The sequence below is a fragment of the Phalacrocorax carbo genome, chromosome 3, assembly GCF_963921805.1.
Source record: "Phalacrocorax carbo chromosome 3, bPhaCar2.1, whole genome shotgun sequence".
Taxonomy (NCBI): Eukaryota; Metazoa; Chordata; class Aves; order Suliformes; family Phalacrocoracidae; genus Phalacrocorax; species Phalacrocorax carbo.
In genome coordinates, this window is record NC_087515.1 from 51582620 (window position 1) to 51609239 (window position 26620).

The window sequence follows — 26620 nt, forward strand, 5'->3', positions numbered from 1 at the left end:
TGTCTCCTTTCCCCCAGCCACTAGTCTAATTTCCCCTGCAAACCACTCAGGCCAGAGCTGTGGTGCTCATCTGAGGGCTGGTCACACAGCAAAGCCACATGCCAAGATGCAGGAACAGTGTCTGAACAGAGCAGGGCAGGGAAGACTTACGCAGAGGGGTCATGCTTGAACAGAGGGGATGGTGGCTGGAGTGCTGCTGGGAACAAGCAGGTGAAGCAGCCAAGACACAGCATGATGGCCTCCACCATACCCTTTCTCCCAGAGGCAGAGGTTAACAGACAACACAGAGCCATACTGGAAATCTTTGCATTAACATATACATTATATTTACTCATTGAAGAGGGCCTTTACAGCTAATGCCATTTCTCTCTGCCCCATCCATTCATAGCTGGAAAACCACCTGGCTTGCTTGCCAGTCGTGTGCAGGGTGCAACAGGTGCCCCTAATTCAAGGAGTGCTGAGGCTCTTTGCATCACACCTATTGTCTGGTAGCTGGGTGACCACATGCTCAGCCCACCAGTACCGTTTCTGTGGCCCAACCAAGATAAAAGCAGGCACAGGCCCCACTGTTCAGGATGACACTTGTGCTCCAGGGTTGAGGCAGCCTCTCCCAGGACAGGCGGGCCTGCTCATGACCCAGACCCCTTCCCTCTGCAGGCTGCCACGCACTTACCGCGGTTCTAGCAGGGCTGTGTATAATCATGGCATTACCATTCTGTACCCGCACAAATGGCTTTAACTGTGAATTCAGACTTTTGAACATGAAACAACAGTGTGCCCTGGCAGCCAAGAGGGCCAATAGTGCCCTGGGGTGCATCAGGCACTGTATTGCAGCTGGTCAAGGGAGGTGATTGTCCTGCTCTACCCTGCACTAGTGTGGCTTCACCTCAAATACTCTGCGCAGTTTTGGGTGCCACAGTACATTAGTGACATAAAGTTACTAGAGAGTGTCCAGAGGAGGGCCACAAAGTTCGTGAAGGGTTTAGAGGGGAAACCATATGAAGCAGAGGCTAAAGTCACTTGGTTTGTTCAGCCTGGAGGAGACTGAGAGAAGACCTCATCGTGGTCTAAAGCTTCCTCACAAGGGGAGGAGGAGGGGCAGATAAATGCTGACCTCTTCTCTCTGGTGACCAATGATAGGACCCGAGGGAATGGCAGGCAGATGTGCCAGGGGAGGTTTAGGTTGGATATTAGGAAAAGGTTCTTCACCTAGAGGGTGAAACAGGCTCCCCAGGGAGGCAGTCATGGTGCCAAGCCTGACAATATTCAAGAAGCACTTGGACAATGCCCTCAGAGACATGGTGTGAATTTGGGGTTGCCCTGTGCAGGGACAGGAGTTGGACTTGATTATCCTTGCGGGCCCCTTCCAACTCAGGACATTCTATGATTCTATGATTCTGCCGAGCTCATGCAAATCAAGGTTTCCGCGCGTGTAGAAAAAAGCCAGTTCCACAGCGAGCGGCGAAGCCGGGGCCCACTGAAAAAGCCCTTCCCTCCTCCTCTCCGACGAGGCCGGCGCCGGCATCGCCCTGCCTGCCTGACACGGTGCGGCGGCAGCCGGTACAGCCCGCCGCAGGTCACTGCCTCCGCGCTCCGGGCCGGCTCCCCTCAGGGCCGCTCCCCCAACCGCCGCCCCAGTGCGCAGGCGCTACACCTCACCGCCGCCTCGCGCCCAACCGCTGCCCGCCCCGCTCCTCCCCTCCCCACTCCGCCCCGCGGCACACCGAGTGTGGTGCGTCACTTCCGGTTGGGCCAGCGGCCCGGCTGGGGAGTGAGGTGCCGGAGCGGCGCGAGCGGCGGCATGGAGAAGCTGCGGCGGGTGCTGACCGGGCAGGACGACGAGGAGCAGGGGCTGACGGCGCAGGTACCGCCCGGCGGGGACCCGTTCTTCTTTCCCCTCCCTGCACCGGCGACCTGGTGGCCGCCGCCGCCGCCAACGGCGGCCGCGCGGGGGCTTGCGGGCCGGCGCCCCGTCCCCGCCCCACCGCCGGTGCCGGCGTGCGGGCCCCTCCGTGCCGGTAAGCGGGGGAGGCGGCGGCCTGCCGCCTGCGCCGAAGGGTGGGGTGTGCGGGCACCAGGCCCTGCCCGGGGGTAGGGGTTCTGGCGGCTTCTCGGTGCGCGGAGCAGCTCTGCGTTGGGTCGGTGGTTTGGGGCCCTTTGGCTTTATTTTCCATGTCCTGATTCGGTATAACTGGGCCTCCGTGTTTGTGTATACGCTTCCTCCTGCATGGCCTTGGTGCTTGATGATCCGTCAAACAATAGGTTTTCTTTCTAAATTGCTTCTCTATTTCCTCATGCCCCTGAATTTGCAAGAGCTGGGAGAGACTTTCCCTAGACGGAGGTAGTTTTGTGTATATTGTGCTGACGTTCCTTTTTCTTCCCACACTCCTCAAGTAGAATTTAGTTTTCTGTGTCTTCCTCACTGTGTTCCTCATCGTCAGTTTTGGTTTTTTTTTTTTTGTTTGTTTTGTCCTGTGCTTGAACACCATACATTTCTGAGGCTTCACTTCTAGGTTGAAGCAAAGCTGAACACACTGAAAGAACTGTTTATACCATCAACTCCCTTTTAATTGGTGTGACTTTAATTGGTCAAAGTGCCCCAGATCGTGGAGTATCTTGGTCCTATGTGCTGCAGGGTGCTGGAGCTTGGTGGAGGGAGCTGGAGCATAGAGAGCAGCCTGGATCTGAGCTACAGCTGCTAAACCTTGGCGAACCAGCACAGCCTCAGTATAGCAGTGTCTGTGGCATGACATTAGTTCCAGCAGCTTGCTGCTGACGTGCTTCACTTGTCTTTGCACTAAATTGCTGCCAGTCTTCCAAGGTGTATGAACTTAGCCTTTTTTGCTACAGTGTAGCAGCTAAATTGTACACATACCTGGTTGATTCTGGAAGCAGTGGAGCATCTGTGCGCTTTCATACCAGAGCTGCCTGCCAGCATTTGGGAAGGATGGTTCACCTTCTGATCTTATCACAATCTTATCACAAGATCCTCAAAGAAATACTTACATTTCTGTTAATCTTAGTTCAGTTCCGAGAGAATTAATTTGCCATCCCCATGCACATTTTGCATGAGACACATGATAGTGACATAGAGTTCTCCTTTACTTGATGCTGTGATGTTTGTTCTAAGGCAGCAATCAACAAATAAATGCCAAAGTATTTAATAATTTTACACTTGAGGTGCATATCCTGAGGAGAGAGCTGAGCCAAAAATGTGTCATTTGTTAAATGTCAGTAACTAAGCTGTCTGTGATTTGATGTTGCCCTGTAATGATATTGTTATACTTGGAGAAGACTTTAAATAGGAAAAATCTCTCCATATTTAAAGCCGATCCAGTACATGATAGAAGAAAACATAAATATGCCTTTGGTGCAGTGCAAAGGAGCTTCATGCTGAGAGGATGAACCGGAAAGATCATCTTTTAAGTAAATAAATACCCACTGCAGAAAAACTCTAGGTTAGTCAATGTCTCTATTGCAGGTTTCTCTCAAAGTAGCAATGTATTTCTAGAACCTAGAGTTTTTCTGGTGTTGACTATATTTAAAGTGCGTGTAGTGGAATAAAAAAGTGTGTGCACCCATGCAGAGGATACTGTAAGAGTAAGATTATGGAAGAAAACAAGGTTATCCATTTTGTGTGTTAAGCCTTTGACTATTTTAGAAAACCTTTCTGCAACCTAGACATGTGTTTGGTTAAAAACAATGGCCCTCTCTTTGGAATAGCTGAGAGTTGTGCAATGGCCATCATATGGTTTATGCCCACAGATGTGTCTGTATTCTGCTCCTTGATTTTGGCAGAACCTTTACCATGAAGGCAGCAGTAATTCTAGCTAGTAAAGTAGAAGTATATAGTGAGACAATTGTGTGATGATTCAATGAAGTCTTTCTGTACTTTCTAACCTCTTCAGATGACCAACTGTTGCTTCTTGCTGCAATTAGATCAATTAATCTAAATATAAAAGAAAAAGGGATTAAAGAAATTAATTAAAAATCGATGATAAATTGTAAATATACCACTGTAATGATGTTGTCACGGCAGCATTATGCTGTTTAGTTTTATCAATACTAAAACTAATACAAAAATCAGTCTGTTTGACATGTTGGCTTGTTTTCTGGCAGTAGTTTCATGACTGACAACTGCTTAAAGCATTCAACAGGATTTTAGCAAGGAGGAATAGAATAGATATTTAAATCTCTTAGATTTTGCTCTAAAGTGTTGATAGAAATACATATAAGGAAGTCTGTTAGGGAAAGATGAAACTATACCTCTGTAAATATTTTTTGAAATATTTCTTAGGAATTCAATTCTGTGAATGTACTCAACACTTCTTTGAAATTGAGTTTTCTCAATTACTTGCATATTCTTAAATTTACTATCTAGAAAAGATGTAATTGTTAACTTCTAGAATCTTTTTTAAAACCTGTAGAAGAAAGTGCTTCTATTTTTTTGCTTGTCCACATGGAAAACTTTTATAAGATAGTTAGTGTATGGGGGGAGCCTAGGAAGATGTTCAAAACCACAAGAAGTGTTCTTGAACAAAGGCAGCTTTGCAGATTGTCATTCATATGATTTACTGGGTGTCCATAGCAAGCTATTCAGTAAAGACACCACTATCTGTCACTTGCAACTTGTGTGTTAGGCTATTGCAAGACTGTTCCTTATGTTTCAGGAAGTCTGCCTTCCGGATTCCAGTTTCCACTTAGGGTTTCCTCGTGATTTCTGGATATCTTGGTCATTTCTTTGATGTAATATTTTCTTGGAATTACCTGTGAATAAAAATCTTTGCTTCTTGCCCAGGAGTTTGGCATTAAAGCTTAGCTATAGAAAACTAAGGGTTTCTATTTGTTGGTTTCTATTTCTTTTTTCTTTTTATTGCTTAGAAACAAGCTGATACGCAGCATAGCAAGAAGGGAGTGTGTTAGAGGGACTCCCTGGCCGCCACCACTGTACAGTTCTCCATATGAATCTTTCCCCCAATGTGGAATTTGCATGGCAATTTTTTCAGTCGTATAAGTAAAAGCTTCTGCTAATGCAAATATCATAGAGTGTAATGCCAGCTCTTTTTATCTGAAATCTAGGAATAGCTGTATGGCTTGTGTCAGACAATAAAAAAAGTCCTAATCACCCTTAGGTTGTTTCCTGCTTTTGTTACACAGGCAGCTTAGACTTAGTATCTTTTAGGGTTCTGGTTCATAGTCTCTGAGTGTAGGTGTAAGAAACTAAGCTGTTACTTCAGGGTGTCTCATGGCCCCTCTTACAGAAATTACTGCTCCTGCAACACATAAGGCAGAATAGGCAGGCGCTGTGTCAGGTCCTCAACTTTTACAGACTGTAGCCTGGCATTTTAGCACAAGGTGAAGTCTGTGGTTTAAGTAGTTGAACTATGTACCTGTTATTCAACTTCTTCAGCAAGGTGCTTCACTACAGGGGTGAAAAAGACATCTCGGTAACGTAACCAGTTCAATTGCTTCCATGAAACCTAAAACGTATTAGGTATCAGGGACTAAGAAAATGCATTACCAGATCTCCAGTTTCAGGATTTCAAGTGTTGCATTAACTAGGTTCAGCTTGATAACATGAATGGTTGGAGGATCAGCCTTCACTTTAATGCCAAATAATTTATTTAGTTTTATTATTCCAGAGAATGCTATGTTGTGGTGCTCTGGCAGCCCTCGTGCCACAGCGTGTTTTCCTGCAATTCATGTGCATGTATTGTCAATTTTAAGTTTTTAAGAGTTAAATCCATAAAATGTGTTAAACTAGTTTTAAAATCATATTTTAAATCTTGTGGCCTTTTTTGTTCTGAGCCTTTGTGTGGTTCACCTATTTACAGTGTTGATATTTTTTCCACCTAATAACTGTTAGGGATTTATATTAAGATAAAGCTATTTTCAAATTTATTTGAAAAATGACATTTCCTGGTGGTTGTTTCAGGAGCACCATCAGCTACTCTTGTTCTGCTTCTAGTCTTAGTATGTGTCAGCAATGTGCCTGATACACCCAAAGAAACGATTTACCTTCATCCTTTCCCTGTTTTCTAGGCAATCTGAAGTGCGTGCATTGCAGGTACTGATAGATAGTATTGGCCCATCCACACTTCATTTCTGAGCAGGGATGGAAAGGATTTTTACTCTTGGGTGTGTATGTGTGATCCGATGCGTGAATAGGTGTAACTAAAAGCATGACTCAAATGGGTACATTCAGTTATGTCCTACCAGCTCTTCCTGCACTTCTTACATGTATAGGCATTCAGGAATATGACCGTCAAATACGATTTCAAATACTAAACCATCTTTCAGTTACTGTTTTTGTCTTTTTCCTTAATGCATGCATAAGGATAAAGAGTTGGACCTAACAAGGTAAGCTGCATCTTCTCATCTTTGGGAAGTTCTGTCTTAACTGCTGAACGCAGAGAAGGGGAAAGAAAATTCACAACGATATTGTATCCCAGTTCTGTGTCTGCTCAGCCAGTATGCAAGTGGAAAAGATTATTTTTTGTATTCTGATCCCCCTTCTTAAGTACATATTAAAAGTATTTAATTTGATTAAATGACGTTAGTAATTTTTTTATAAGTAGAAAATGGTCTGAGCTGTTCCTTGTTGACATACATTCAGATGCTGATGGATCACAGCACATAAATGTGTGCTTGTATGTAGCCCTTTTTTGTTAAACTAGGTATGGATTCTTCATTTGTACGGATGTGAAATCATTCTAAGCAGTAACCAAATTTCATTCATTCACTTAGTACTACCTGAAAGAGAAATTTCTCAAAAGAGCAGGAGAAACATCAAACTCATTGGCTGGGGACGCCTTAACTTGTACATTTGGTTAACAATACTTGATTGAAGATATCTGTAGACTAGGTAACAAGAAGGCAAGTTTGCTTGTGTCATCTGCATGAATAGGAAAGTTAGCTTTTCACAGTCATCTCATGGAAGCTGAAGCAACACTTCACTTGATAGACCAGTTTAGAATAGAAAGTATATTTAATTTTAGCATCCTGGAGTAAGCTGAAATACATTGTTCTTACAGCATGGGTGGAGAAAATGAGCTGAGTGTATCTAACCAGCCGCTTCTGCTGAAAGGGGCCGTTCTTCTGCCAGCTATGTGGCCAGGCCTCTTTCCTCACATCACCCCTGCTGCTTTTCTGACTTCTTGCTGAGCTGGTTTCGCTCAATAGTCTAGCACAGGACTAAGTCATCAGGATAGGAGGAACACTAGTTCTTTTCGCGCTTCATGAGTTGTGTCAGCTAGCTCAGCTCATTACAGGGTCTTACAGGTTCTGGAGTCACACTGGAGAAGCAGGGAGTAAAATTACCCCTTTCAGCAAGTTAGCTGTCTGATGAGACAAGCTGTGTTAATCTGCCTACACCTTCACCCCGTAAGGAGCAGTAATGAAGTGGAACCGCAACGCTTGCAGTGGATGCTTTTACTAATACGTACAATGGATCCTGTCTAGTAACAGGAAAATGTAGTAATGTCTATAGGAACATAGAGTGCTGCATGGATAGATAGGTTCATCTGCAAATTGCTGGAAGGCACATTCATTCTTCTGCTTTGGTACAATTGTGATAATTTTCAATTGTAATTGCATGATGAAAAGAAAGTCTGTTTGAAAGTGCATCAGTATTGCTTGAGTGCCAGGATATACCTTCACAGGTTTTGTCTCGTTTGTTTGTTTTGGAAATACGTTTCCAGATTGCTAATATACTTTCTTAAGCCGAAATAATTAATATGCAAGCAAATCTTAAGGTAAAAAAATTTTCTGGCTAAAAAATTTTGTTTGAAATGATGGACTTCAGTAGTAAAGAAAATAAATGTTCAGATTGTTCAAAACTGGGTTTGTAATAGCCTTTTTTTTTTTTTCTTCTCCTATTAAGGTCCTCGATGCCTCAACACTCAGCTATGGTACTCGAGTCAGATGGTTTGCCATATGTTTTGTTGCTGGCATTGTGTGTTCTATTCTTGTAAGTAAAGGTTGGGGTGTCCACCCTGTACTTTATTAATGTTTTACAGTAGAGCCTAATTCATATTGATACTTTACATATGATTCTGTGTTTGCTTTATCCTGCATCCTAAATTTTGTATCCATAAATTTAACTGGACATTAAATGTATAATTAGCATGTAGGGGCTCTTCTCTAAATTATGATTTTGACCATCTTTCTTCCATTCACAGCAGAGAGCATTTTTATTGTAGCGTAATAAAATTTCTTACTAAAAGGTTTGAACACTGACAAAATATGCTCTATTTTTAATTAAAATTTGTGGGTGGTGTACTAGAAAAGAGCTTTTGCTGTTGTTCAGTGTGTACCCATCTTATTTTTATTCTCTGTAATAAAAGGGGAAAAGGAGGGGGAAGCCTGAAAGGTTTTTAAAGGCTGAAGAAACCACAAGTATAACTTGTCACATTCACAAATTAATAGGCGATCGCTGTGGTAGCATGTTGACACTTCAGAAACCTGTCCTACTTCTATTGATCCTACGGTCAGCAAATCATATGTTCTTGATCTTGAGGTGTTGGAAGGGGACTGAAGCCTGTAGTTAAAAGTTGTGATCTGTTAATTGATTGGTTCTATCAAAATCTGACACAGGTAACTTGCAGTACAAAGCAGTTATTCATCTGCATGAAACGTCCCAGAGGCAGATGAAATAACATTGGGGAAGTATCCAGACCACTGGTTTTGGTTTTTCTTTCTATTTTCTTTTTTTTTTTCCCATTATAAAGTAGAATGTTACTTTTGATGTAGGCTAGTCAGCAGCCTTTGGCTAATATGTGTGGATGACATCTGCGGTTTTTGTGGAGACTGTCAGCCATATTGCCTTGACTTGTAATGCATTCTGGTAGTAGGATGGAGAAACTTGTCCTGTGTGCATAAGTTTCTGGTTTTGCCATTATTTAAATGACTGCTGCTGGTCTTTCATTTACCATGAAAAGTTTTTAAACCAAGGAGGCTTATGTAATGATGGCAAGAAGCAGCTGTGGAGGAGCAACCTGTTGACTGTTTGAGGCACTTGCCTAGAGACAGCTACTCGCTGGATTCTTCTGCAGATGCAAACTTCTGATTCTTTATCAAAACTTGTGGTTTGTTAGAATCCCTGAGACCCAGAGGTGAACCAGAACAATTGCTGGTCTTACCTATGAGAGGTCTTATTTAAGTGGTAATCAGTTCAATAAAGGGTGGAATTCTTTATATTGATATCTATGCCAAGTACAGTGATGCAAACTCTGGCCAGATGCTTGTGTTCAGGAAGGGGCAAGTTCTAGGGAGGAAGCTCAATTTTGGGTTGGAATATCCCTTCTTTAGGGTTGCTTAAGCATTATTTGGTTGGCTATCTCCGCCTCAATTTTTTTTTTCTTATGTAAGTAGTATTTAACCAATATAAGCACAAATTTTAGTACGCACCATGTTTGTGCTTTAACACCTATTTCTGGACAGGTCAACATCACTCTTTTTGCTGCTATTTTTTTAGTGTTTAATCTTTGTGCCTATTCTATATCACATGGTGTGAAACTATGAAACAACAAATAAAAGGCTTTAGGATCTTGGTTTCCTAAAGCTTCCTTGAGTTTTCTTGAGCTTGATAGATGAAAGTCAAAACTCTGCTAGTGTGTTTGTGGGTGTCATATCCTGGAGAGTTTGGAGGCAGGTCCCTAGCTAAGCTTTGCCACATGAAGCTGAGAACTGGCAGCTCCACCTTCTGCTTCAGATTATGGACTTTCTGCTGCAGCACTGGGGAGAGCCTCAAAGAAATGCTTGAGTCATCCCTTCCAGGCATGTACCTGATCTTTAGATGTCTACAGCCTGGTATATTTATTGTGTTCTTGGCTGGCCAAAATTGCAGGTGGTGTTTTTTCTTTAATCTAGTCTCTTTGCAAAGCATCCATAGCCTTTCTTTGTAAAATACAATTACACTCTTCTCTTGCAGCTTTCCATGATTGCTTGTACTGTGGTCTGTGCAAACTGACACCACAGATTCCCACTGAAATTGCAATTGGGTAGAATATGGTTGCCTTCTTTCCCCTCCCAGAACACACTGTCCACATCACAGCTTTTAAAAAAAAAAAAGTTAAAACCTCAAAAAACTCAAGCTTCTAGTTTAGGTTATATTTCTCCCTGATCATCATATGGACTGTGATCAGCAGAAGGCTTTGGATTTTTTTGTTGTGTTTAGTGAAAGTAAGAGATGTCTGGAAGTTAGAGTTCTAAAATACTTCTGTTCAGCCTAAGTATGTGTCTAGACTGCGAGTTCAGATTGTTGGATGGAGGAGAAAGGAGATGGTGGATATTAATGTGGCTTTATGACATTTTTTTTCTGTGTGCAGAGGTGTATGATGTATATTGGGGCATTGTAACAAACTGAAAGTGTCATAAATAGAATATAAACAGTACAAATAAATGTTATAAATAATACAAACATTGCCTGCCTGTAAAAATATTGTGAAATATAGTAAACCAATACATTATTTTACCAGTAGGTGGCAATAGAAGTATGCTAAATATTGACTAATACAAATCTGAGAACAGTATACTGTGCTGATTTTATTTTAGAATGGCACTCTTTATAGTCTGAAAATATAGTTAATTCAGTTTATTTTGATTTTATAGTCTAATTACAAACATACAAATAACCTATTTTTTTTTTTTAGGGAACAGCATTGCTATGGCTCCCAAAGGGGATCAAACTTTTTGCAGTGTTTTACACCCTGGGAAATATTGCTGCGTTAGCCAGGTACGGTTTCTTAATTATTGTTATTAGAAAAGTACCCTCCTTTTCATCTACAGTTTTATTTGCTTTTACTCTAAAATGGTGTCTGGTTATCTTGCATATAAACAACGTTGTTTTCATACTGAAATCCTAATAACAAAATCTTGTTTGTCTTACGGTTTTAAGATTATCATAATTAGTGAATATCAGTTTTTCACTTGTTGTTGCCCCATCATGGTGTCTACGATTGTTTTGTGGATATGTCACAAGTGCTATCTGAAGTGTGAATAACAAATTGCTGGCTGAGTGTTTTGTACTTAAGCCCTTCTGTCAGGTACAGGTACCTCAGTTTCAGGGGCAAACTGGTAGTCTGCCCACCGTGGGGATGCTTTGTTACTGGAAGGAACTTTCTGCTTTGAACAGAGGGATCATCCTGTTTCTAGGAAAACTCTTTGAAAAGGAGAGGTTCACGAAATCCTCATTTTGACTCTAAGGCCAGCCAGAATCAAAGAACATTCACAGTGGATTTTTAAACTCTCTGCAATGTTCCCCGTAGCAGTTAGTCGTAACAGATTTGCAGAAGGGACCTCCTAGGATCTAGAACTCTTCTTTTGTTGTTTGAAAGACATGGAAGAAACAGCTTAATGACAAAGTATTTTCAGTTTCTGTTTGTCCTCCTTCTCTTACTGTCTTGGCATAGCTGAAGTGTGGTCATGGGACTCGGGACCTATGGAGTCTGGTCTTGCCTTTCATGGACTCTGTGACTTTAGTTAAGGATCTTAACTCGTGCGTCAAAGCAATGTTATTCTGTTAAAACTCCAGCAATGTGACACTAACATTTGAGAAATGTGATAATGTACTGCTTTTTCTCAACAAATTTGTTAGGGGACAGAAGTGTTTATACTGGAATTGAGTCTCATTTGTATAACTATTCCATCTCAGACTAAAACAAGACAAGAAGTTAATACTGGAGGTAGGCAAAATGGAGTATTTCCCTTTTTCTCACTTACCTTATTCTTTGGGTTTTGTTGTGGGTTTTTTGGTTGGGTTGTTGGTTTTTTTTTCTTAATAGTTTGGCTGTGTTTTCACTGCTTCAAACTAAATTAGCATTTTAGAAATTTGGTACTAATCAACTCTAATTGTCAGTGAACTAAGAGGAAACCTTTTACAGACTGGTATTTATTCTAGGAGGATACTGAAAAACTTTAGTCTGGACTCCAACTAAAATTAGAAGTAAAAAGAGGCCCCTTCCCCTTTAGTGGTTGTTTTAGATGTAAACAACAGGCAACTGTGTTCTAAGAACAGTAAGAAACAACAGTGAAGTCCCAAATTGACAAGATTTAAACTGTTTCAGGCTTGTTTTCAAGTCTGTATTTAAAACAAATGCAGTTACCACTCTTACTAAATAGTCCTGTCTAGCCTGTTTTTACTACAGTTTTCTAGCCACAAACATGAAAACAGTGATACTTATTTTATTCTTCTCTAGGATTATGGGTATATCTTCTACAGAATGTGTTGTATGTGAGAAATATCCTGTGTAAGTAGAGGAGTTTTTCAGCCTTTTTGCTCCCTATGGATTATCTCATATCTGTGGAGAAGTTCTTGTGATGCCTGTCTTTCAGTGCTAATCAGGCTAGCGTCAATGCATTTTCTTTCTGTATTTTTTCTGCCCATTTTTTGTAGCCTAAGCCTCCCTCATTTTTATCACCATATTTTCATATTCCCCCTCCTTCCACTAGCTAACTTTTTCTTCTGGTTATTCAGATTTCTTTTTTTGGTCTTAATTTAATTTTATGGCCTAGCAGACCAGATGAAAAAATACTGAGAGAAAGTTAGTTTGGAATGCAGTGAATTTAAATTTTTTTTTCTTTTGAATTGAGAAGTATTTTTTCCCATTTAATATGGACTTCTGAGGTCTGTCTATGCAACTTAAAGAAGAAAAACAAAGTGAAGAAAAGGGGATATATACACAAAGTTGCTGGTAAGGGAACATCTGGGTATGGGAGGTCATGGGTTCAATTTACTGCCTACGACATGGATTCCCGTATTTCTTCTATCTTGGAAGATGCGTGTTTCACCAGGCTTATGACTGATTTCAGGAGGGAGCTTTACCAAACTCTTCCCTGTTACTGATTGTTTCACTTCATATAAATAAATATTAACTAGAAAAGGAGTTAAACTAGGTTTCCTACTCTATAGTGAAGCAGTCAAACCACCACAAGGTTACAGGCATTCTTGCTCTCACTAAATATTTTCTACAAAGATGAATGGCTTCAATGACAGGGAAGGAAGAGGCTCATCTCGGAATATTTGAAGCCAGATACCTATTCTTACAGTTGTGAATTATTGGTTCACATCACATTTCTTTGTAAGAACAGGTACAGCATAGCGTTGCTGATGATTTTCATTCTCCCTTCAAGTTAACTACAGAGTAGAAAAAACAGGAGGATTTAATAAAACTACTGAAGTTTTTCCTTCTGGTTTTGCTTGCTGAGTTTGGGCAAAGAGTTGGAGCTTCCCTATAATGTTGATTGTAGTTACTTGCATGCTGCCTGGGTAAGTTTATTGTTAAACAGGACTCATCTACAGAAGTTGGGTCTTTGTATTTTTTGCATTCTGTTGGCAGTTCAGTTCTGAGAACAGCCTCAATGTGAAATTCACTAGACTTCAACTTGACAACCCTGTGCTATAAGTGGTAATATTTTGGAAAGAATTTCATGACTAAGGGTGAATCAATACATGAGCTGTTTCCAGGACTAAATTCATGGAGTATTTCACCTTTCATTCTAGTGGGTCGCTGTTGCTAAACAGTGAAATTCCTGTTATAAAGCCTTTGTACTCTCCTAACTGTTGGAAGACTGACTAATTACCTGTTGTCTTTTGCAAATAATTATTTGAAAGTGATTTACCATTTGTTTTGGTTTTTTTCTCTGCTATTAGTACATGTTTCCTGATGGGCCCACTGAAGCAACTGAAAGCAATGTTTGAGCCAAAAAGGTTAATAGCTACAGTTGTGATGTTGGTAAGTATACTGCCTTTACTTCCTTTTGATAAAAAGTTTTTCTTCATCCTCAAAGCTAAATCTGAAGCTTTAATAAAGAGTTGGACTGAGAAAAAATCTTCTTTGTACTGAGTAATAATAGCCAAGCTGATTAGCTCTGTATATCATAAAGATTTTTTTACCCCTTTCTATGAGTCTGTGGTTTTGTTGCTTGTGATTTTTATTAAATTAATCATTTGGAGTAAAATGTTCTTTACTAAGTATTTCTTGCTAAATGCTAATATTAAGTTAATTTTATAAAATTTGTTTTCTAAAACAATTTCTTAAAGAACCAGGCTAGAGAGAGAGACTTCTCAGCTACTGTGAAAAGTCAGTGGTCAGCAAATCTAGCCTAACAGCTGTTTGTTGGCTACAGTTCTGTTTGTATAGCTTAGTCGTTCAGCACTTTCAAAGCAATGGAGAAAATTAATTTCTATCCCTAAAGTCTGGGAAGCTACACATTCAGCTTCACACTTCTCCATTGTGAGGTCCTTGGCTCCTTTTTCTCCGTGACCATCATTATTTCTTCCAGGAGCCCTGTCCCCAATCTCAGAATTCCTATTCCAAAACTGTATATTAGGTAGTAAAAAACAAGTTTCTGCTCTTTCTGCTTCTCTGTTTTGTACTTATTTTTTCTCGTTCCTCCTGATTTGTTTCAACTTTTATTTTTGAAATAGCCTATTCTCCCTATCATATAGCTTTCTTTTCTAGTTGATTACAGCTGATGTGGATAAGAAACCCTTAATTCTTTCTGGATGGCTGTCATATGGGTTGTATATTCTTTCTCTCGCACACCCACATGAAAAAAAAAAAGATATAATCTCATTTGAGAAGCTCACTTTTGCCCACATCTTTTGGAGGAGTGACTTGATCCTCAGACTCCAAGCACTGTTAAAGAGGTGACGACTTCCCATCATTTCCAAATCATACCAAGTTACAAGTCGTAGGGAAATTATGTTTTTTAGGTCTGCAGTACAAACGTCCAAGAATATCTCCACTTCTCTGGAGTCTGTTTGCTGAGCATGAATTCTCCAACACTTTACCGCTGTGGGCTTTTTTTTTCCTGGTCAAGCTGAAGGCCTGAGCCAGACACTAGAACAGCCAGCACAAAAATTATTTGCTCTGCTATTCTGTCATTCATTGTGCTCAGATGTGGTGACAAAGAAATTAACTTGCTTTGAAGGCTGTATAAACAAGACATGTCAGGGAAATGGAAAGAGAAGAGCATAGAAAAAACCTCACAGACCTATCACCTACCTACCTACCTACCTGTGCAGAGAAGCTACCAACAAGGTTAGGAAAAGACAGAATGAAATTACCTAATAGGGAACAGCAACACTGGATAAGAGCTAAGACTGTTAGGATGGAGAATGTCATTAATACAGAGAAAAACTGGTAAACCTCTGAAGTTTAGAAAACTTTTGATGTATTTGACTGTTTTCTTCCCTAGCCTAACACAAAGCTAGAATTGTAGGCAACTCAGGAGTCACAAATACGTTTGGAAAATTTCAAGAGTCTGTAAATGGAGGGAGCCAGGTGAGATTTAGCGGAAAAGTTCAAAGTGATGCTTGCACAAATGGTGTGATTAGTCTGGCATAATAAATGTTTCAGCAAAGGTGTATAAGTAGTTTGGACGCTTGATGTGAGCTTTTTCACTGCGTATGAAGCAGCTGCTCCCTAGTGGGCTCTTGATTACTGTCAGAAGATGAAAAAAACGCTGGCAGAAGCAGCAGAGCCTATGTTTGCCGAACACCGTAACTGTGAATGGGTGTTTGTAATAATGGGTTGTTCACAGTGATGCACATACCTTTCTTGTCAGATGTTGATGTTATGAATACTAGGTCCAAAGTGATACTATGTACTGAAGAAATAGAATAGCAGTTCCCAGACTACTTGGTTGCTTTCAAGCAAGCTTTATCATCTAAGCCCACCTCTTAATAGACCTAACACACAAGGCTACACAGAGCTGGTGGTACTCCTCCCGATTCCTGAAGTCAGTTCCTGCCTCCTCTTTCTTCTAAGACTTGTCCCAGCCCTCTGGCCACAGAGCACATCACACTGTGCCTTGGAAAACACTACTTTAGTGGAGTTCAGCATGTAGCCACTGTGTGACAGCTTTTGGCTCTGCTTGTTTCGTGAGTCAATTCTGAAAATCACTTTGTTTTCATTGAAAACATGAAAACAGTTACTGTATTTGTTGTGTATTTGAGTGTTCATTCTTTCTTTTTTTTTTGTCTCCTTTCATCTCTCCCTAGCTTTTCCTAGTATTGACTCTGTGTGCTGTATTCTGGGTAAGTGAAAATACTTTGTTCGTCCAAAGAGCTTAGTTAGTTTATTAATTGTGTTACAGCTTTAACATACGGTTCAGCTGTAGAGGAGAGATGAGCTTGTGTGTGTGGTAGTTGTGTTTTCAACTGGAGTTGAGTATAGGTGATGAGCCTGCTGGCTACAAAGTAAATGCACCCTTCCACCTGCCTGTGATTTAGATGAGAATACAAAATTTAGGAGCATCAGGTTCAGTCTGTAGACCTCTGGAATAAGGGCTAAGAAAAGCAAGTTAAAATATACTTTCACCTTAGTGATGTGTACTTATGTCAGAGGATATCAGAGAATATGTAGTGGTGTTTGGAAACCATGGATATAGAATATTAAACTGATAAAGACAAAGGAAGAGACACAGAACAAGTACCTTTAGGCATCTTGATTGAAACATGACTGCAGTTATGTTCCATAGAGGTAAATATGTAGCTGAAGTGAACTCCCGTATATGCAGAAGTACAGTATTGTGAATTAAAGCATTAGCATTGATGCCATTAAGTGTTTTCAAAGCTAGAGAAGGTTTTCATAGCATGATGCTAATGGAGTGATGGATGAAATGAATGGAAAGTTGTTAGAGTGGAAAGGACTAGCAAATTAAGTTAAGACAAGGAAATTTAGGCATTGTCAGTTAACTAAATTTTTGGCTGAACAGGCTGTTGCAATTATTTACAGTACAGACCGGTGCAAAATGAACTAACTTGCAATATTTGCTTTATTTTTACTTAGTGGAACAAAAAAGGTTTGGCGGTGTTATTCTGCATATTGCAGTTCTTGGCAATGACCTGGTAAGATTCTTAAAATTCATTTTAATTTCTCCCTGCCCCTTCGCCCACATGCTTGTAAACCTACATATATTTACATATATGCTTTGTGTAACGTAAGTGTGCCCAAATGATAGCCTTAGTCTGCTTTTTCTAAGCTAGGCTGTGTAACTTCAGCAAAATCTATATGCAATCATCTTGCAAAAATAGCAATTTTAAGTATATTCTGCAATGTGTGAACTTACCTGAGGCATTATGAAAGGAATATATATGCAAAAAAATCTCATGCCTTTTCTCTGTTGTGAAAGTAACTGTATATCCATATGCCCTGCTTCTTTATTATCTCCTCGTTTTTTGAGTTCTAACCAAATTTTCATTTTTGAAGTGGAGGAAACTAAATGACACTTTCATAGGGTGTGTCCTGCCCCAAGAATATTCAGCAGCACTGGGTCAAGAGTGGGTGGATGTGAGAGGGTAAATTTAGTGCAGCAGGTACTGTGATGACCATCCAGATTTATTCAAGGGCTAGGCTTGGGAATGTGTGAGCACAGTTAGGTGAATGCTCGCAAGCCTGGCAGAAGTTCTGGAAGTTATTGCTTTCTCCCTGGAGATACAACTGAACATACATGGCCTCCTTGTCCCAGGTGAATTACTTGGTACTAACTCTTAGGCGATCCAAGGTGACCACAGTTCTTGTTTGAACTTGCCCTGAATGCACAGTGTCTATACTGAACTGGGATCTGAGGACAAATAACCATTTGTTCAGGATAGGAGCTGCTGGGCATCATGCTGAGCCCAGGTAAATGCTTGATACTAGATAGAGGGAACATTGCTAGCTCCATGCTCTATATGTTTACAGCAGACAGCTTCCTGTTTGTTAAGTGTCCCAGAGCTTGACCAGGCCAGGCATGAGAATAAAACATAGCCTGGAGGCTTGCGAGAAGCACATTTCAGAGAATAATAGAATTATCAGCTGTTTGAGTGTCACAATTGCGGTGTATCATTTGTACTACAGTGTGTATCCGTATTTAGAGTTACATAAATAATATGATTAGGTGTATATTTGCATAGTAATGTATATTGTTTTTTAAACCGGAAAAAGTTGTCTCTGCCATTTTGAAGAATACAAGTTTCCCAGAAATCTCCATTCCTTCTGACACCGGTGATAGTAAATCTGCTTTTTAAAGTTTATGTGCAATAGAAGTTATGAACTATATTTTAATAAACCTAAACAAAAAAAACCCAAGTAAAAATTAAACCGGGAAACCCTTAGTGGTATGTTTATTTCTTGTCCAAGCATGTAGTCTTTTCTCAAGTAAGCACTACATCGAGTAGATAATCTTGTCCAAATTTTTATTATAACAGGTTGTTTTTATTAATGCTGGGCTAAAGTGAAATAATTGGGCCTAGGAGAGACATGAACACTGTCAAATGTACTTTTTTCCCCTCTTCTTTTTCAGGTATAGCCTGTCATATATTCCTTTTGCAAGGTGAGTCTGCAGAATTAATTCCTTCCTAACAAAAGTCAGTTATCTTTATGCTAGGGAGGGGGAAAAAGTCCTTAAATTCAGTATGTGAAAAAAACATAACCTACTCCCTTTCCCTTTAATTTTTAGAAAATGACATAGCTGAACTCAAAGTAATGCTTAATATAAGCTTTAAATATAAGTTCATAGTAATTCTCTTCGTTAAATTTCATTCTGGTTTTCATCACTGAAAATAGAGTTTTTGTTTAAATTCTCCAGTGATTTAAAAATGCATTGATGCAATAGTTTCTGCGTATTTCCAGTGCAATTCTGCACTCAATTCTGTCCAGTCAACTCTGTCAGTTCTCTGAAACTGGAAATTCCTTCTGCAACTGCAGATTTCCAGTACTTGCATTAAAGATAACTTATGGATGTGAGGTCTTGGTTGAAAGCAAACAAGCATAGTTTCAGCTGCTAAGTCTACTTCTGAATTCCTCCATCATTCTTAGGAGAGGCAATGGCAATGCTTCGAGTTAATTTTCATTTTGGCAGGCTTCTCTATTTCATTTCACTCTTGTGTGTACAAAAAGGGAACGGAAGCTAGCTAAACACATAGTGAAACCACATGCAAGTAAACAAACTGAATAATTTTTTTTCTTATGTTTCACATAAAATGCAGTTTGGTCTTTCAGCAGTGTGTCTTTTAAAAAAAATAAAGTGCTTCCATGGCTTTATATTACCTAGTGAGGTTTTCTGTAGTGGAAGTGAGGGGGAAAAAGCATTCCCCCTATTGCCTATCACTTTCTTCTGGTGTCTTCCTGTAGTGTTTCTGTAACTCTGCCGAAAACTCTGTACTGTGGATTTTTTCTTAAATCTTCAGATTTGATCTAGGGAAGACTAAGTCGGGGGGTGGGTGTGGGTGTGGGTGTTGGTGTTTTGTTGTTGTTTTTAAAGATAGTAGTTGACAACTAAAATGGATTAAATACTTTAACTGAACTCAGGCTTCGAATTGTCATCGCACTATTTCTGACATCTCAAGCTAACCTAATCAAAAGTAGTATTAGGAACTGTAAGAGTTCACCTGGCCATATGACAGTCTCAGTAGGGTCATTCTTTCTTTCTTTAAAATTTGTTTTTACATGTTCGCTCTGCACAGAAAACAAGTTGAGCTACTGGTCACTGGCCTTTCTTCCCTACCAACAGAACTTTAAGTTCTGGTCAGAAAAACATTAGGTTATATGCATCACTTAATTTCTTTCTTTTTATTTGTCCATTAGATCTTGTGAGTCAAAGGACTGAGTTTTACACAGGCTGCTTTTAGTAGTAGTAATTTCTTTCGTGATTATTGAGTTATTTGCTTTTGTGGAATGCTATCATAAATTTCTTGTGTAGGCTGCCTTTCTTATGGAAATAGCGATTGAAACCATGTTAAGTGCCAGTGAACAGTATCATGTAATTTGTTTAAAGTATGCATTTATCTTGATTTCAACAAAAGTGTCATTACTTGATTTAACTCCGTTAATGGTTCACTCTTAACAACTTACTTGTTCATAGTTTGGTGTTTTTTCTTTTTTCTTTTCAATTAATGGTGGCTCTGCTGCTGGCATGGCAAAAAAACCCCAACCCCTAAACAAAAAAGCATGCCAGAACACCACTGACATGCATGCAGTGATTCTAAGGAGTCATGATGATATTTTATTTCGTTTTTCAAACTGCCTAACTACAGAGTACAAGTTCCACTCCTTAATAAGTTTTTTGAGAAAATTATAAATAAAGGAGACTAAAGTGAGTGATCTAAGTAGAATAGGCAGAAAACAGTTTGTTTATTGTTGGTGAAAGAAATAGACCTCTTCAGATCTCTCAAACCTTAAGGCTGAGCCAGCTCTTCATCCTGCACTGTTAGGACATGCACTTTAAACCCTTCAGCCTGTGGGGTTTTATTTTCCTGCAACATGATGGTCTAACTCCAGCGTGGCTTGGATTTGAAGCACCTGTGCTTTGCTGATTGTCTGGATTTGGCACGCTCCTCAGCCCTGCCCTTGCTGGCCAGCCTGTGTGAAATAAGGTGTTGACCTTTGCTAAGCCACCAAGCGTGCAGCAGAACAATTTTTAACACCTGTCTGCATTTTAGCACGTGCTTGAGCGTAAAGGTGTGGAAGACTTAAACAATACGGGCAGACCTGAGCTTCAGAATGGGCTTGAGCCTTTGCTTTAGCTGGTGCTGTAGACGTACTCACCGTAACGATGGCTGTTAAGATCCTGCATTTGATAAACTATGGATTTTTGTCTTTATGTAATATTTTAAATTCTAAATACATAATGGTTGATAGGTATGTATAAGAAATAACAAATCACTGACTTTTTTTTTTTTCTCTTTAAAGGGATGCTGTGATTAAATGCTTCTCGTCCTGTCTAGGGTAAATTAGAACCAGGAACCACTGTATGCTTTAGAGGCCAACTTATTCCTCTGTGAGTTTTGCTTGGAAAACTATACTTTTCCACTCATGGAATACCCAGTAACTATTAAGGATTTTCCTTGCCTTTTGCATTTGGGGGATTAAATAATTTTTACTAGAAACAGTTTTAAAAAGAAATTGCTTGACTTGTTTGTGTTTAGCCTGGAACTTTTAGGCTTTTTTTTTTTTTAAACAAAGTAGTACATTTAAATACCTTGTGCAGAGTGGTCTTAAAACTACCTTGCACCCAGTAACAGAGTTGATTCCCCAGTGGAGGCAGGCCACTGAGATCTGGGTAGTATGCATAAAAATTTAATTTACAGTTGTGTCTGAAACCTGCAATGTGCCATTTATGTTTGGTTATTATTCATTGTGTGCTTTTTCCAAAGACAGTTTTATAAACATTGTAAAGATTTGGTAAGTTATATGCTGCTTTGAAATGTCTATACGTGTGCCTTATGGAGAAAGCTTAATGAGAATATGTGAAAGGTCTGTTTAAAGCTTGTTGGATTTTATTAAAAAGCTATATTTTAAATGATTTTTTTAAACTTTCATACTTAAACACTTTTTACTAAAAGAACTTATGGCTAATGTGTAAATGAGACTCGTGAAATAAATCAGTTTTAAAGGTGTCTAAACTTTTTTATTTGGGAAGCTGCTATAGAGGGCTGAATGTTTCAGCATTGCACTTGAATAAATACGAAAATACATTAAAAAGTGGGATATGTATATGACTATATCCAAATGCGGTTAGTAGATTTGCAGAAGTGACTTTAAAGCTTTGTGTCAGTATTTAGACAAACTGTTCATTCTGACTTAAACTGATAATGGATTGGAGCAAAATGCTCTAATACTTTGCCTAGCTTCAATAAGATGTTCTCATTTCCAGTCTTTTGCAACTAAGCGCTATTCAGTTATTCAGGGGCAAAGTTAAATCCTTAATGTTTGATGGCTGATACTGTATTATAGGAGGTTCTTTTTAGCACAGGGTGGATGTGCTTGGTTACCTGCAGTATAAACCCCTGTTGTTTTGGAGTTTTTTTCCCCACTAATCCACAAATAGAAGGAAGAATGGATTTGCTTTGCTTTGGATGCAAACGGATCAGCTGCAGTGTCAGGAAGGGAAAAAATCCCTGTCTTTGAATATTCAGGGTTCAGGCTAGGGAGATGAAGTGCAGTACGTTCCTGCTAATTCTGCATGTGTGGTGCGCAAAACAGCCACACCTTTGGGGAAGCTGTATAAAGGATGAACTGCACGATTTTGCAGCTAAACTGCCAACCAAGACACACCTTTTAACGGATTAGTAACAATAAATTGCCAGTGAGGCATTCTTCCTGCTGGTGATCAGGGACCAGGCAGTCCTGACCCTGCACCAGGCTCTTGGGCTCGTTGGTGCTGCGTGGCATAGCAACAGCCTCTCCAGCTCTGCCAGTCATAGCCTTTGGGTGCTGGTGGACTCTTGAGTAAATAGTTCCTTTTAGTTTCCAGTTTGCACTGAGGACAAACTGGTATGTGTGTAGGTAGTGATGGATGCCATCCTGGAAATGACTGTCACTGCCCCTTCCCCAGCTGTGGCTGGTGACCATAACTGGCCCTGGGGAGATCCCATCCCATGAGTCGGTGCTTTCAGGACTGGGCAGTTGTTTGCTCCAGGGCTGGTTTTGTCCATCAGCCACCACTTCTGGTGCATGATCACCTTCACTGTAATCTTTAATTAGAATGGTAGTAGTCATTCCGATTTATGTGCTGTGGTAGATAAAGAAGTTAACACTCACCAATTAGCACAAACAGAAACACCAACCTCAGAAATCCAACCCCGAGCGATTGAGCACTGTGCTTTGCCTCAGTCACAGAAGGAACTGAGGCAAGGAAGAAGGCTCGTCTGGGCTAGGCTCATCATTACCAAGCCAGGGTGTTCTCGTCCTTTGCGGGGCTTGTGCGTTTCGGTATCTCATGCAGGTGCGGGTCCGCTCCAGGTCTCACCGTGGCTGGCAGCGGACGCGCCCCGCCTGCCTGCCCTCGTCCGCCGTCGCTGCAGCAGCCGAGGGGCTGAGGGTAGCGTCGCTGTTCCGAAGATGGCGTGAGGGCGCCGGCTCCACCTGACACAAAAGCCTGGCCTTTCACACTTGGGCGCCCGAGGACGTGGGCGGCGCTAGGGGCCGGGGCCCCGCCGCGCCTTCCCTCCAGCTCTGCCGGGGGCCGGGCGCGACCCCACCGGGGCGGCTTCTCCGGGCGGGACGAGCGGCGCCGGGGCTCCCCCGCCCGCCCCGCGCCGGGAAAGGGTGTTGCCGGGGCGGGCCAGGGGCGGGAAGGGGGGCGGGTTGTCGGGGGGAGAAGAAGCGGCTGCTGGCGCGGCGGGAGCCCACGCCCCGCGCTGCTGCCGCCGCCGCCGGCCGCGGCTCGTCGCCGGCTCTGGGCATGGGGCTGCAGCCCCGGCGTGCAGCGGGGCCCTGCCCGCCGGCGGGGCGGGGCGCCGCCCTGCCCGGGCCGCGCACGGCGGCGGCCTGGGCCCGCGGCGAGGAGCCGGAGGGGGCTCCCGGCCGCACCGCCGCCCTGCCGCCCATCCTGCCGGCCGCCGCCGCCGCCCGGGCGCAGCCCAAGAAGCCGGCGGCGGCCCCCAGGAAGGCGGCGCCCCGGCCCGCGGAGGAGAAGGCGGCGAGGAAGGCGCGGGGGGCGCCCCCGGAGCGGGCCGGCCCCCTCTCCAGCTCCTGGCCCTGCTCCTCCCTGCAGCGGCGGCCGCCGGCCGAGCGTGGGGCGCGGCCCCAGCCCGCCCCGCCGCCGCCGCCGCCGCCGCCGCCGCGGGGCCGCCCGGGGGCGCCGGGGGCGGGCAGCCGCTCCTGCGAGAGCCTCGGCGGGGCGGCGGGGGAGGCGGCGCTGCGCCTCTCGCTGCGGCTGCCCCCGGAGGCCGTGCGGCTGCTGCAGCGCCGCAGCCTGGAGCGGCAGCGGGGGCAGCCCGCCCCCTCCCCCGGCGGCGCGGCGGCCGCGGCGCGGCGCGGAGCCCGGGCGGGCGGCGGCGACTTGCGCGCCCTGCTGAAGATTTCGCTGCTCAACGACAGGCACCGCTACGACGACGAGGAGTACGAGGAGGAGGAGGAGGCAGGGGCGGCGGTGGACGAGGGGCTGGTGCGGAAATGCACCGAGTGGCTGCGCGGCGTGGAGAGCGCGGCCGGCCGCGACCGCCCCGACAGGCTGGAGACGCTGCCGCACCTGGGCACCCTCTGAGCCCCGCCGCCGGCTCCGGGGAGCGGGGCTGGGGGAGCGGCTCGGCGGGGGCACCCGCTGCCCTGTCCGTCGCTCTTGTCTCCTTTGTGGTGCCGCCCGCGGCCCGACGCCGGTCCCGGGGGCGAGGGACGAAGGAGCGGCGCCGGCCCCCGCCCGGCAGTGCCCCGGTAGGGGGGAGCAGCCCTGGGCCTCCTACTCTCACCTCCCCCCCCCCCCCCCCCAATTTTTTTTTAAGACTTCTGACTATAAGATACGCGAAATGATTTTGTATATTTGTACATAAAAGTGCATTTTTATTTATTTGAATAAACGACTCGACCTCCGTGTGGCGGTAGCCTCAGCACCCCCGCGTTGGGCCGTTCCTGCCGCGGCTGCCCGGGCAGCCCGGCTGTCCCCGCGGTAAGGGCGGGGGGCGCCGCGGAACGCCCGCTTGCCCGGGGCGGCTGTCGCTGCGGCCGGCGGCAGCTCGGCCGCAAGCCCGGCTTGGCGGCTCCCGAGCCGGCGGAGCCGAGTGACGCCTCCGGGGGGAGCGGGGGTCGGCTGGCGGGAGCAGCCCTCCGGTGGGGGCATCGGGCAACAGGAGGACGGGGACGAGCTGCTCCGCTCCCCGGGGCCGCCTGCGCGCCGGTAACGGGGAGCGCGGGGGAGGGGGCTGGGTGGGGCCGCCTGCGTCCACCCCATCGCGCAGGCGGTAATTGGGACAGGTCCGACCTTTCGAGCTGCTGTGGGTGTGCGGGGAGGAGGAGGGGGATGGAGGGAGGCAGCGCAGCGGCAGCATCCTTTGTGAGCGTCCCCCGGCCCCCCTCCGCCGGGGGGCTGCGGCAGCCCCTGGTGCTCCCGGGAGCTCTGCGGGGAGGGGGCGGCACCCGGGGGCGAGCGCTCAGGCTTCAGCCGCGGGAAGGAAGGGGTGAATCTCACCAGGCGTACGGTTGTTGTCTCGGCCGCTTTCTGCCGCGCTCCTATTGTTGTTACCCAACTTCTCAGAACAAAAGTAAGGCCTAAATATTTACTATAGTACAGTAAACATTTTGCAAATGAATGTTTGAACGTGTAGGAACACGTTAAGTTGAATTTACTTAGCAGAGTAAAACACAGGTTAGCGCCACGAATTGGGAATTGCATATTTCATGCGGATGTCAGTTGTTTACACCAGATAATGCCTGTGTTGACTGTTCCACTAAATCATGGGAGATAAACCTTTCGATAGATTAGTTGCAGAAAGTAGCGATGAGCTACACTTTGTACAGTATTTTCCTTTGTTCCGGGCCTATTCAAACCCTTTTTTTCCTATTTTTCTCCTGATACTTGAAGAATGGCAGGGGGGATGCTTTGAGAAAATATTTATTTATTAAATGCATCAATACTGCTGTTGACAAAAATGATGAGCCAATATAATTCAGGTGTGAAATAGATATGCTCACAAGTCCAGACAGAAAAGAGTATGGGGCATGAGAATGTATGGACAATAATTCTATTTCATTTAGGCAAATGTGCTAGCTGTGAAACACGTGCGTCTTCATATCATTTTAACTGAGTCTGCATGCACTGACGCTGTATTCATCAATTTTCAGTAGCATCTTCAAGCAGATCTGACTAACAATTTAAAATTTCCTGCTAGACTTCATTTATGCTGGATTGATTTCAATTGATTGATTTTGATTTCAAGATCAGTTGATTGATATTAGACCCACTTTGGGCTTTCCCCCTTACCCTTCTCTAACAATAAGGAAAATGGTAGTAGTTGAGCTGTAGCTGAGTTTTCCTCTTGTGTCTCTTCTGGGAATGTGAGTTTATAAAGGAGCATCCTGGACTGTCACAAATCTTGTTCCTTAAAACTGCTCCATGCTTTCATATCGACGATAAGCAGCATCTCCAATTGCAATGGAAAGTGATTCACTCATGAAAGGCTGAAGTATCATAAAGCTTACTTGTGAGACTGAAAGCTGCTTTGTTCAGAGTCTGACGTGCGGCACAAAATTCAATAGATTTGAATGTGCAGCACCAGCAGCGTGATTTGGGGGGGGGGGGGGGGGGGGGGGAAGGATTGAAGGGGACTGCCAAGTTTGACCAAGGAGGAACCTGCCCAAAGTACACTAGAAAGAAGAATTTGAGAACTCGGGAACTGCCTGGATAGGGTTTTTTCTAAAGAATTAATTGGAACAAAGACGACGTAACTGACATCTGCTTGGAACAGTACCTCTTTCGCTAGACGTTGACATCAAGAATTTTTGTTTTCAGGATTTGCTGTCCTTTCTCCTCTCTTTTAACAATAAATGATGCCCCTAGTGTTCTGTATACTTTCAGGTGAAATGCCCATAAATGTTACAAGTGATACTAGAAAAGGCAGAGAAGGTTACTTCCTACATACTAACAGTAACTTCTGTCGATTTTGCGTGTAGCTTACCTCTTGGTATTTTTCTGGTTAAAAAGAAGACTGATAGATTCTATTACCCCAAAATTGTAGGCAAATTAAACATAATGAAACTACTTATTTCCTTAATTAACATAGACTTTTGAGCCCAGTGGCAGGCTTCAAAAGACAAAAATGCTTGTGGAGATTCAGACAGTGGTGAAAGCCCTCAAATGAGTCATTGCATTTGTCTTTGTGCAGCATCGCTACTGTTATCTAAGATTCATTATTTAA

At 43.2% G+C, this 26620-nt stretch overlaps 2 protein-coding genes across 3 annotated transcripts; both read left to right on the forward strand.

Annotated features, from left to right (window-relative positions):
* The first annotated feature begins 1711 nt into the window (after window positions 1-1711).
* SFT2D1 (SFT2 domain containing 1) lies at window positions 1712-21385 on the forward strand. Of its 2 annotated transcripts, XM_064446925.1 has the most exons (8): window positions 1712-1864; window positions 7883-7969; window positions 10653-10735; window positions 13652-13733; window positions 16007-16042; window positions 16797-16855; window positions 18292-18321; window positions 20679-21385. In XM_064446925.1, the coding sequence occupies exons 1-8, from the start codon at window positions 1802-1804 to the stop codon at window positions 20716-20718; spliced, it is 480 nt and encodes a 159-aa protein (XP_064302995.1). In that variant the 5' UTR covers window positions 1712-1801; the 3' UTR covers window positions 20719-21385. The 2 variants fall into 2 exon arrangements, with proteins under 2 accessions (XP_064302995.1, XP_064302996.1); XM_064446926.1 differs by lacking the exon at window positions 7883-7969 and having other exon boundaries at window positions 1723-1864.
* A 1680-nt stretch (window positions 21386-23065) lies between these two features.
* PRR18 (proline rich 18) lies at window positions 23066-24319 on the forward strand. Its single transcript, XM_064446927.1, has one exon. It carries the CDS (start codon window positions 23173-23175, stop codon window positions 23974-23976), a length of 804 nt encoding a protein of 267 aa, XP_064302997.1. The 5' UTR covers window positions 23066-23172; the 3' UTR covers window positions 23977-24319.
* Window positions 24320-26620: the final 2301 nt, after the last annotated feature.